At 31.8% G+C, this 13,559-nt stretch overlaps 1 protein-coding gene across 1 annotated transcript in view; it reads right to left on the bottom strand.

Annotated features, from left to right (window-relative positions):
* Nucleotides 1-2,365: 2,365 nt before the first annotated feature.
* LOC106471272 (fasciclin-2-like) overlaps nucleotides 2,366-13,559 on the bottom strand; it is a 29,132-nt gene continuing 17,938 nt past the window's right edge. The window contains exons 6-7 of the mRNA XM_022399882.1: nucleotides 4,089-4,184; nucleotides 2,366-2,462 (exon numbers count right to left, since the gene is read on the bottom strand). Of these exons, the coding sequence (XP_022255590.1) occupies nucleotides 2,375-2,462; nucleotides 4,089-4,184 (184 nt within the window). The 3' untranslated portion in view covers nucleotides 2,366-2,374. The remainder of the gene's footprint in view (nucleotides 2,463-4,088; nucleotides 4,185-13,559) is intronic.

The raw sequence follows: 13,559 nt of genomic DNA, 5'->3' as shown, positions 1-13,559 counted from the left end.
TCTTTGTTCAGCATTATTTTATCTATTGTCACCTATATGCTCAGTTGTAAATTCAATAATTTTATTTGTTTTATCAATACAGTCATCAATTTCTTTGTCTTTTTAAGCATATACAACATAACACAGTGGGCCAGAAAACAGTTCTTATAAAATTGTAAAACACCCATAATTATCTTTTTAGCTGTTTTCTGTTCATTTTTTGATCCATCAGTTTTTTAGTTTGGATCTAATAAAATTAAAAGAACAGAAAGATAGGCAACCAAACTCAAAAATCACAGAATCAGTTAATTTGACACTTAATATAATACAATTTCTAAACAAATTGTATTTAAGTACTACAAGTATATTGTAACAAAATTGATTATTTGGAAAATAAAGTGACATTACAAATAAAATACACTACAGACATGTTCAAAATTGCTACTCAAGTACTTTTTGAATGGCATGTTTTTTGTACATGTCATGACATTTTAACTGTTTTGGGCATAACATACTTTTTCTAATAATATTGAATATATACTACAATTTAAGATAAGTGTTTTATTTTATTTTATGTATATGTACATAACACACAGGTCAGAAAACAGTTCTTATAAAAATTATTAGGTAAAAAATCATAGATTTTCAAATCAGTACCATCAGTTTAAGAATAATGCTGTAGAAAGCAATGGGTTCATTTCCTATGAAAGTATAAAAACAAGACAGAGAACTCCATAGAACATGAAAACGTACAGTTGATTTACCTTAACACACTAGACAAATGGTGAAATGAGAAATAGATTCCTTGACAAATTTTGAAAGTTAGTCTATTTAGTAGATTCCAACAATAACAGCTTAAAGCTTTTTGCTAATATCCAACTAAAGTTATGAAGTAAAACATCAAGTGTTAATTTTATACTGCTAAAGGCATACATATGTAAAATAAATATGGAATATTTAGTATTACACTACTACAACATCAGAGTATTGATTTTTAAGGGATCACAACAGTTTTACTTCATCTTACATCATGGTCAGCTGGTTAACATGTATTACTATCATGCACAATGTATTCATGATCTTGGAATTTTGTGAAAATTTCCAAACAACACTGAGAGAAAAAAACAGCATAAGATCTCATTTATTTAAAGTTTTGTTGGGCTCAACAACCAATGCAGAATCCCTGCTCTGCTAGTTTGATGGATAACAAATTTATGTTAGAATGTAACAGTACATACAACATACACTGACATTTGTCCCTCAAATTTCACATAGAAATCTTTGTTAAAGTTGTTACAAACTTCATGAGCAAGAAAATCAGGTTATAGATTTGAGGACACCATCAATGTTTTACGCCTGTTATGGATGAAGTCACATCATAATCATTGTTCTAATCACTTTCAATCTGAGCAAGAGTAAATTTAGCTAGGAGGGTTTCTTCAATCAATACTTTCATTATTGTTGAGTCACATCAAGAACAGAATACTGAACCTTTCAAGTGAGCAAAAAGTGAATTTTTATTTATAAATATGATGTATTTAAATAGTTTCTGGAGATTAGCAGTAATAGCAGAAACAAAGTTCACTTACTAGTGTTGGCTTATTAAATGTTGATAAAGTTAGCTACTGCTGGAAAATATACATTTATAACACCAATGAACAAGTATTTAAAACACTAATTTCACACTTGTTTTATTGAAAGATATTCAGAACTATAATTTTACATACCTGAACCACAATGCATTACATATAATATTAATACTCCCCCCAATATGTGAGCAACCACTGATTTTTTAGTAATGGAATCAAATATTTTTTCTCTTTAATAGACTGTAACAGCACAGATTGAGGAATAAGCAGTTACAATTTGTACAAAAGGTAAATAAAATCAGTAAAATCATTGGCATAAATGAATTTAAAACAATTAATACAAGTCTTTTACAAAGAATGAAGTCTTACAACAACAAAAAGAGTGAAAATATGCTATTTTAAGTGATTTGAGTTTTTGATGACAAAAAAAAAAAGGACTAACTCATATTTTGCAATCACAAAAATTATTAGATGGAGGTTAAACATGGTATAACAATAATCTTGCACCTTATCCATTTCTTAAACTCTTTAATCTTGTGTACTTAGTCTTAAAAGATTACATGCACTACACTAGTAACAATAGCACCAGTCATAAAAAAGTTCAGAGCAGATGGGTTACAAAGTTCTAGTATGTCATTATTACAATAACTTTATAGCCATTGAGCAAAACTGTTTTGCTATTGCTACCAGTGAATGTATTTATTTTTTTATTATAAAATTATAAACAATTTATTTTACAAAATGTAGCATGTGGCTTTTAATAAACAATTAAACTATAAAATGTTGCTTTTACTTCTGATGAGCAGTTACACTTCACTATTTTTAGACAAGTTTGTGTTAAATCCTTTTAGTGCTTTGTTTTTGTCATTCTCTTCTCTTGTGGCATCTTTATTACTGAAAAATAGAATGATTCCAAAGAATTACATATAAAATCAAGCTGTTCAAAGATAAAAAGTTAACCCCCTTTACATAAGCTTGCATGTAGTGATTTACAGAAACAAAATCAACATAAGGAACACAAATAAATGATACAGAAGCTTAAGCAGAAAATAAAAACAGTGAGTGAACTTACTTCATTGTTCCTATACTCTTAGACATTAGTTTTTTGGTGATAAATACATTTTATTTTTACCATTTCAATTAGCACCTTCTGTAGTTTAGTACAAGTCTCATTTGAAAGGAATAACATTAGGAAAACCAATATGGAATCAGGTCTATACTAGTAATAAGCATAAAGCAACAAAATACATTTATGGACATAATTTGAATACAGTATTTTTTAATGATAATAGTTGTATTACTATTCATTACAGTTTTATTCTAAACAATCAAAGTAAAAATAATGCTACTGAATTTAATTTTGGCACATTGAGCAGCTGTAAGATGATACATTTTCTTTTCAAGACCACTGGAATGCAGTAAACCTAAATAAACATGATCTTTCTGACTAAGAATGTAATAGTTAGTATAAATATTAAATAATAATTTCTCTTTATTTAAATGTCCTTATTTATTCACTTACATGAAAGGATCACATGAGAATAAAGCTTTGATAAAACATTTTCTTCATAATGTGGAGTACAAACAACATGCTTTCAGTAAGAAGCTACTCCTGCTGTAGTAATGGTATAACATCAGCACAACAGTAAAATGTGGGCTATTGTGACATGGGTGTCACAAAGGCCACACATTGGTGGAGCAGTCCCACATAAAAGAAAACGATGGGTTAAAAAACTGACCAATGTGTAGCCTAGCCAGGACAAGTTCCTCCTTCTGATCCTTATGGAAACATGACAGCCAAAGAACAACACAAAGTTTGATCTGGAAAAGCTTGCTCATTCCAAGTAAACTGCTAACTAGTGTGAAGCCAAGCCTTCAATACAGGACTATAGTCCATGTACAGGATAGCCACGGTATCAGCAAGCTTGTTCCCACAAATATCTACATGGCCAGTTACCCAGAAAACTGGATACTAATGGAAGATATAGAAAAATGGGCCAGCCATTGATGAATATCGATGAGAACTAAAGTTTAGCAATTCCACAGCCAGTTGAGAGCTAAGAGAGTCAGTTTAAGTAGTACAATCAGTGTACTGCATAGCTTCTACATGATTCAGGGCAATAGAAATGGCATACAACTCGGCACTGAACACAAACCGTAGAGGGAATCCTGCAAGCAACTTCTGAGCCACAGCAAACCATGGCAGAGCCTACAGAGTCACCTGATTTCAAACCATCAGTGTAAACAGGAATAGAAGGATGGTTCAAAAGGTGTTTAAGTTCATGAACTTTCCATAATTGGAAGAGTCGTCTTCTCTTTACCAAAGTTATTTTGTTATTGGTTCTCGGATCATTTCATCTCAACTTAGAATATTTGTGTCATAAGAACGTTTACTTCATCCTTCATGGAATATTTATCTTAGTTCCTTAGTACTCAAGTCAACTCATCTTGACATAGAATGTTTATATCACACTAAATCATCTCATACTGCACAATATTCTGATATATGCTGTCACTTACCTACTGGGATCAATCATAAGTGTGTTCTCATTGGCTACTTCCACATCTTTGGGATTTTCAGGATTCTCCTTTGTCTTCTGAACAAGGTCATTTTTGCTGAAAAAGTTAGTTTCAGTCAAATTATCTTTTTATTTTTACATGATGCAAATTCAGATGATTCATAAGAGAAGTAATGTTTGTGTTTAAAAATGACTGTAAATACATAGACGAATCCAGACGTTTTTTGAAACCAATAGTTTGACTCATTCCCAAAAGCAAAATTCCCATAAAATTTTCAAATTTAAATATTTCTTAAGCTCTGGTAAAATTTTCTATAAGTAACAAAAGTTTAGATTTAATTAATAGTCAAAAATCCTACTACACTTACTGTAGTTATTTTGATTTAAAAAGTACAGTTAAAACAAGGTTTGAATATTTTTATGACCCCCCCCCAAAAAAAAAGAGCACATTTTGTTGCCCTTTAATTCTCTCCCATTTCTGTGTTTTATGTAAAGAGAGAAGGTGCAGTTTTTAACAGTACACTAAGCTGCAGTGAAAAAATCTAAGTCTCACACATATCTTATAGGTGTAGTAATTGAAATTTAAGAAAATGTTTTATACTATTTTGCATATTTATTAAGCAAATATAAAAATAGTGCTAAATGTTTACATTTATCATTTATTGTTCCATAATGTTTTTTCTACATGTAAAAAGTAAAAACAAAATTCTTAAAATCCAGCAAGTGCAGTATATTCTACAGAACGTTTTTGTAGTTTTAACATACTTAAAACTGTAGTTCAGTTTCTAATATAATCAAATGGATATCTCTATTTTGTGTATGTGCATTGATAGAGTAATAAGAATAAAACTGAGAACTAAATTCAAATGACAAGGAACCCACTTTGAGACAAATAAAGTTTAGAGATGGCTTGAATGGGTAACAAAGAAAACTATTACAAGTTTAGCACAGTTGTAAATGCATAATGTTTCATTACCACAAGATACCTGATGATAAAACTTTGTACATTTGTTATTGTGTTAAACTCTTAAAATCTTGAAAAAGCTATGAAAATTTTAGCATTTAAGAATTTTTTGTCACCATTAATATCATTCATGATATTGTTTGTTTTTGTATTTTAGAAGTTAAGGCATGCAACTTCATGTAACAAATATGGAGTGTTACTTTGGTAATGAATAAGTGTACTATAGAAACAAGCATACATGGTCATAATATTCAAACAGTAAGTCTGCAAACAAATACAGTAAAAACATACAGTTAAGAATTAAACTAAATAGGAAGTACACACACTCACAGAGTAAAAACCTATATCACTATAAAATATTTATAAATAAAGTATTTTTCCAATTTGTCCAGGTTTTTGCATGTTTCTCTCAATTAAATGGACTAGCTCTTAGCATAACTCCTAAAATCTTGCATTCATCCATGTACTAACATTAAATACAATGACGAAAAAAAATTAAAACATTACACTTGCATAAACAAAATATTTACATGAATATTTCTGCCCACAATATCTTGTGCAAAAGCTTAATTTTATGTAAGCAATACACTATATTTAACTTACACTAATTTCATTATGAATATGTTACACCATTGTGCAAGCTGATTTTACAACATACAATGGTTTGAATGCCAACATATACATTTGCACCCACAACATATCAGAACTTTTTTTTTACTTCTCTCCCATAATGAATATTTTTTATTCACAATGGTTTGCTTAAAACTTCATTTGATGCCATCAATATTTAAATTACAAGAAACTGAAAGTTAAGATTCCCCCTCCTAAAATTACAAAGTGAAATACATCAAGAGTTTGACTCAGAATAAAGCATAGAAGGGATATAGTCTATAACTGATAAATAATCAATATTGATACATGAAATGGGAAAATCAGTTTTGTAGAAAATACTATGAAATTTTAAGATCTTTGTGAAATCAATGAAAGTCACTGTTAAGGTTTTATATCCTATGCACTAAAATATGAAGTTTCTCTTGAATTAAAAGGCAGAAAAAGTAGTAAAATATATCCAAAAAAGCCCAAGAATCTTTCTTATTATATCATACACTACTTACTTGCACCTAATTATTTAAAATGAACTCGCATGCTTTATACAAAGATAAGAGCATCATCAATAAGTTTACGGTATGATTTAATATTTTAAATGATAATTTCAATTAATTCTGTTCAAAATACCAAATAAAGAGATTATCTAAGCTAGGGGCAAGTATTGAACTCCCAGCAAAATTCAGCTGATCATAAATTACTCCATTAAAAAGAACATATGACTGCTCTGTGGCAAATTTCAAAATTTTAATGACCAATGAGTTTGTTAATTCATTTTGTTGAAATCAAGACCAGCATGTACAGATATTTCAGAGAAAGTAGTATATGTACAGAGATTTAATTCCAAAACTGGCACAGAAAATATGTTGAAACTAATTCTTTCATACTAATTGACAATTCAAAATTAATTTACTGTAAGTCAATTTTCCAGAAAGGGAGTTGTAATATCAACTAAAAACCTATCAACTAACAGTTATACATACCAATATTTGAAACAAGACCTTGTTATTTTCATATTTCTGAAAGAACCTACCAAACATCAATGTGAACCAACTGGGTGAACCTGATCATAAACTTCAGAAATTGATATTTTTTCACAATTAATGAATACCCGTGTAATTTAATTTCTATGATTATTTTAATCAGAGTCTGAAACATTACATTAAGTATTAAATAAAACTATCAATACTAAAACACTTTGTTAAACATGACAACATCATTTCCTTGATGAGGTTTCACGATGAGATCTTCTAGCAGATTCAATTGACTTCAAAATTTTATGCCATGCAACCTGTGTTGTATATTAATGCCAACCTTACAGTCACTCAGGTAATTTATTAATACATAGTTCAATAAGAAATAATATTAAGTCCATAACCAAATCACTTCTGAAATGTGATACCTTGAAGTTTATGGGCAGAAATGGTGTGACAAATAGTTACATAACACACTAAATAATACAAACAAGGGAGATAACACTTTCAATGTTATTAATGACAAGAGTATAAATCAGATGAAGATGCATTAGCATGTTTTAACCAACACACTATACATTAAATACAATATTACAGAAAAAAAAAACAGCATTTAGGTAATTAGTAACAAATTTATAATACAAGAAAAGAACACACAAAATTTATTATCAATTTTTACATACTGATTATACAGTATTATAAGTATGCACACTATGCAACCATGCAGCTAATGATCTTAATATCAGGCACAAAAATTCCTCTGGAAAAGCATCTTAAAGATATATATATATATATAAAAAAAGAAAGAAACCAACCACTCTTAACTAAATTTTGCATCTTCTGCAACTGTACACAACTTTCATTGTATAGTAAAGCATCTAATCCTTTCTGTTAATAGTACAAATTTTTAAATCTTCCTAACTTAAATATCATTTGAAAAATAAACATTGAAATTTATGCCTTTCTTTACACAAAAAAAAAATCTAAATTTTCATGACTTATTATAAATTTGGGATATAAAACCTATGATATGCAAGTACCTATTATTTTCTCTCAGCAGTACAAAATTCCTTCCATTAATAAATGTATTCTCTACTATTCAAGCTCAAGAGCATTAGGAATACCCAATATTTAATGCCTGAGTACTTATGGTAAAATTGTGGGAATCAGACAATCATTATCATTAATAAGTGACTATTAATTAGTTTTTAGTTGTTCTTATTTATGTATTCTTTTTTTATAACTAGATAATAGTTACTAACTAGTTTTTATCCAATGTTTGGGCTGCTAATCAGCCAACATTTTCTGGGAAGTCCTGAGAAAGACTATTTTTGTGTTGGAAGTGGTTGGATTCTATACTATGGTTTGCTTGATGGATAACTGGATGTTATTCAATTTACTGTGGTTTCTGTTTTAAGATGGGTATCCAGCTTTTGCTGACTCCTATGCTATATAGACTGAGGATGTTATCAGTTAAACTTCTATTTTGCTTCTCTTGCAAATCTTTTTTGTTTCTCCAATGCATTGGAATCCACATTCACATAAGATGCTGTAAAAGTTTTTCCCTTTCTGCATTGGGTCTTCACATGGTATGGAGTATACTAATTGTGATATTATTATGTTGTGGCTTCTGAACACTATCCCAACTTGTTGCTGTTATTAAAGAGCCCTCTGACATAGGAGAGAATGGTTGTATGTCTTTAAATTTCTTACTGTCTATTATCGGTGTTTAGTCTTTATCAAGTGTTCTTAGTATCCGTTGTTAAAGAGAGTTTTCTTCCATGTTCTTCAGTCTTAGAAATCTTGTTAATTCTAGAAACTAGGCAGCCTATAATTGTCTGTCTTTACACTGTTGGAGTGGTTTGATTTATAGTCAAGTTCCTTACCCATATCTGTGGATCCTGTGGTATGAGTTGCATGTCTTAGTAATCGTCATGTAAAGGAATGTCAGTTTATCTTTTTCTATTTCCTGAACAGAAAGCTTCCCATCATACAATTCACAATGAAAAAAAGATAAACTTCCATTCTTTGTACTTTCAGCAGTTTCCTTTCCCCTGAAAATCAATGAATACCTTCCATGGTTGCTCCCTTCACCTTACCAATGCAGAGGTAGTTGATATCCTGCCAGTAGAGTTGAGCTGGATTTCAGCTTCCTCTTTTAGCTTTATCTCTACATGGCTTGGTATATACATCCAGTCTTAAACAGGAGTTTTGCATTTTTTTAATTTTATCCAGCTATGTAGCCCTCATACTGATCATCAGTAGTATATAGTCCAGGAGGTGATGGATAAGACTTTGTTATAACATAAGTGAAATTCCTTGGCTCTATTTCCTGTTACATCTTTCAGTGCATTGATGCCCGAGATAGCTCTGGTTATGGTGTGAATGTGGCTGATGAAATTGTCAGTCAAAAATTGTCACCAAGTACATTACAGTTTCTTCTAAAAGGATAACAGTGCCCACAAAAAATGGTGATGGTTTGTCCTCATCAGCATATACATTGTTGAGTTTGCAGAATATGGCTGTGACTGGTAGGATTGATGACTATTCCTGTGTCACTACAAAACTTCTCAGTTGCTCACCCTACTAAGAGATGGTTGCATATTGTTTTCAAGTTGAAATCTGCTAGATCCTCTGCTGTACACCAGATGCCAACAGCAAATGTTAGCACATGGCATTTCATTAGATTTTCAAGGCAGGCTATATCTACAATGTAAACATCAAATAGTACTTGAAAAAGTAGTGATTCCTTAAAGTAGACCAGTACTGATGGCAATCCAGTCTGATTGTCAGATTCCATGCTTCATGATGCATCTTCTGGTAGTTAGTGCAGCTATGAACAAACTAGCATGTTACACTGATGACTACTCTGAGCATTTTGCCAGCAAGAATGGGCAGCTGGATTCTACTGTAGGTATCTTCCACATCTAAAACTTTTGCCAAGTTATTCTGACCAGCTTCAAAGCCTTCTCATGCATCAGCTGCAAATTCAGCAGCACTGATCCAGAATTTTCTTCCACTACAATAGTCACTTAATGATGATGGGGCAATGATTTGATGGCGTTTATGAAATGAATGATTCTTCATGGGTTTGAGTAAGGATTTGACAGACACAAGTTCATATTTCAGAGATGCTAGCTATGCTGATATATCAACACTAGCTTCAACAATTCTGTTTCTTTAACCTTCTTAGAGGTGTAGATTCTTACACTATCCATACCTTGAACTCCATCTTTAAATCTATTTATGGCTCTTTGTATCTTGTACAAGTTAAAGATGGCTTTCATATTGGACTTAAATAGAAACTGCTGTAGTTTGGGCCTCTCCTGTATGTCACCATGGTAGCATCAGTTAATGTATTTGTGCATGAAGGCCTTGCTTTGGTCTTTAGCTGTACAGAGTGAGGTATCATTATAATTGTAAATAACTGATATCCCTATGGTTTGGTTCCAGTGCCAGTCATAAGTTTATGCAAGTGCCAGAATGAAGCGGTTGCGAAATTAGCCTTGCTGCATAATTAATTCCATTTCACATCCCATGTTTTAAATGCTGATTGTCTGTAGAGAGAATAGGCTATATTCTTGCCTCCTCTGCCAGGATGGATCATGCCTTTTCCACATGATCTCTACCTGGGCTTGAGAATATGCTTTCCAGTGTTTATCAAAAAGACCACGAGATGAAACTCCAGCCACTACCAACACAGACATAGTCTTTCTCAGAATCTTCATGGCAGCAGATTAGCAGCTGAAACAATAAGAACTAGTTAGTAATTATAGTATCTAATTACTAGTTAATAATTAGACTTAGATGTTCATATAAACTATTAAGGATGACAATGATTTAACACTTAATCCTAGAAAAAGTGGTAATAAGCTACTGTAATCATATATACACACACACACACACACATATATATATATATATATATATATAGTACTACTGATCATAATTCATAATATACTACAAGTGCCTTCACAAAATTTAGCAGGCTTTTAGTAAACATTGTAAGCCTCTTGTATACAAAGAGGCATTTTTCAGTAGAGTGTTTGTACTAAAGATTTATCTTTGAATTTACAGAGCCTTTATTGAGTGAGTGGGTGGACGGTGTATTTTCATAAGAATAAAAATAATTTATCTTCCTGTTTTCATATTTCATTTGCATTACCACTAGAACCTCCTATATGAATATTGTCACATGTGGAATATGCCGATCTCTGTAATGATATTCAGGTATTAATAACACAGGCATCAGGTGATGTTTAATTAAAAATTTAATAGTCAAAATTTATATATAAAAACAAACACCTTACACAATCTTCTTACCACAACCAATACCTTGAATTTCTAACCCATATATAACTATGCTTATATATAAACTGTTGCTAAGTGGTGATTGCCCGATCACAGAAAAAACAAATACATATCACTAAGTTGAAATGGGGGTAAGGAAGCAAATAATATATTCATTTAACATTACTAAGTTAGTAAAGGGGTAAGGAAGCCAAAAACATGTAACACCTCCCCACCTAACAAAGAAAATTTGGCAAAAATAGCAAATTTTCTATATCCTAGTCAAGTACTAAAATTTAACACCTTCATACATATTTCTTATGATAACAATGACATTATGACTTGGTATTAATACTTAATACCATTTTCTCACGAGTACACCATCCTTAATGAAATATCCAACAGGGACAGTCTAATTCATTCACAGGTAGGGCCTTATTCACAAGTACAGCAATCACAGCATTTCTCCCCTGCTCTAAAAGAAGCTTACTTACCAACTCAACCTTCACAATACTTCACCTGTCAGACCCCTTACAAACTTCATCTCTGAAAACAGAAGGATGATCATTGTCCTTGTTATGGGACATAAATGCATATGACAAATCAATAAAATCATCTTGTAACACAGCTTTAAGCTTTGCTGAATTTTCAGTATCTACTGATGACTTTTTGGCCATCGCTCAAGTCACTCTATAGGCTATAAAAAATCTAATATTCCTGCCTCAACCAATTTACTATCCTCACAAAGGCTTGGCTTTGAAACAACACATGGATCACTAGTCACCTGACTACCAGCCAAGTTATTACCCAGCAGCAAAGATACACCTTTAACTAGCAAAGTAGGCCTAACATCTACAGTAACAATTCCTGAGACCAAGTCAGACTGTAAATAAACTTTATGCAGAGATACATTCACAAAGCTACCCTCAATGCTCTGGGCTACAATAAATTCACCAGTGGTTGACTCACTAGAAAAAGGCAGTCTCCCCTGCAATAACAGAGACTGAGTAGCCCAAGCATCCCGAAGAATTCTAATAGGCATGGGATTAGATTTATTCTTACTAATTGACACAACCCTCTGACACAAATGGTAGAAATTCTTTTTTTTTACAGGTTCAGACTTGCAATGACACTTATGTGAAGAAACAAGAGCATTAGGTGACATTTATTTTTTGCTTTCAGAGTTCAACATTTGGAAATTACGTGACCCCTACTCCTACAATAATGACAAACAAGAGCACTATAACCTAACTGAATGGACTTCATACCTGTTCTTGAACTTGACTAGCAACTTTGACCAGAAATAGAAGCAAAGGAGGGCTTGTAATCACTAACTGAATGCCCATTGGAACTACTACTACTACTATCTCCATTTCTATGAGGGGGAGAATCAAAGTGTTTGGGCTTATTGAATCTAACTGTGTGAGTTAAGACAAAATCATCAGCCTATGTGGAAGCCTGTTGCAAAGTTTCTACTTTCCTCTTGTGAAAATAAGTCTTGACATCATCCTTAACAAACCTTTTAAATTCTTCCACCAAAATCAATTGTTTCAGATTTTCAAAGTTGTCATTCAACTTTTTAGATGTGCATCACATTTTAAAATAAACTTTTCTCAGGGGTGACTCCCACATGGTTTTGGTTGTCGATAATTACGAAATTTTTGCCTGTATCCCTCAGGAATTAATTCCTAGGCTTTGAGAATTGCAGGTTTTACAACATCATATTTTGCACAACTGTCATTCGAGAGTGCACTATAAGCTTCTTGAAATTTGCCTCTAATGACACTTTGCAATAAAACTGACCAGGAACTGCCAAGGCCATTCTAAACTTTGGGCTACCTTCTCAAAATGTTGAAAATATTTTTCTACCTGATGTTCATTGAATGGTGGTACCATTTTAATATGATGACTAGGGTCAAATTTTAGTAATAATTTTATGCTAGAACTCTTGGTTTTTAATTTCAAGCTCTTTTAGTCCAATTCTTTTTTCCTTTTCAATTTCTAACTTTCTTAATTCCATTTCCTTTTCTAACCTTGATAATTCTAATTCTCTTTGCCATTCCAACTCTTTTAACTTCAAATTATATTCGAAACGTTTGGATGCAGGATCATCTTTTTTCATGATAGAGTCCCAACACACTCTCCACCATTCTGCCCACAATCAAGGCTCCTCTTTTTTTCATTAACTGTTTGCAATCTATTTCTAATTGTTCACACGAATCCAATAACTGTCGTTTTCATAGACTCAAGAACTTCTCTTAGAGGTTTTTCTAATTTCAACCATTCAGACACCCTTCCCATATTTGTTGATTGTAAATAATTCCACTCAATTTAAACAATTTTTTTAGAACAAGTCCTGGATGAGCCCCCAATTTGTTACTTATGGAATTCACAACATTCGTAATGATACTCTTGTATTAATAACATGGCCAACGGGTGATGTTTGATTAAAATTTAACAGTCAAACTTTACACATAAAACAAACACTGAAATAACATCTTACACAATCTCCTTACCACAACCAATACCTTGAATTTCTAACCCATATACATACATACACACACACACACACACACATATATATATATATATATATATATATATATATACACACACACACACACACACACACACACAC

This window comes from Limulus polyphemus, unplaced genomic scaffold, assembly GCF_000517525.1.
Source record: "Limulus polyphemus unplaced genomic scaffold, Limulus_polyphemus-2.1.2 Scaffold4509, whole genome shotgun sequence".
Taxonomy (NCBI): Eukaryota; Metazoa; Arthropoda; class Merostomata; order Xiphosura; family Limulidae; genus Limulus; species Limulus polyphemus.
The sequence above is the reverse complement of the archived record's forward strand: the minus strand, read 5'-3'. Positions and strand labels throughout refer to the sequence as shown.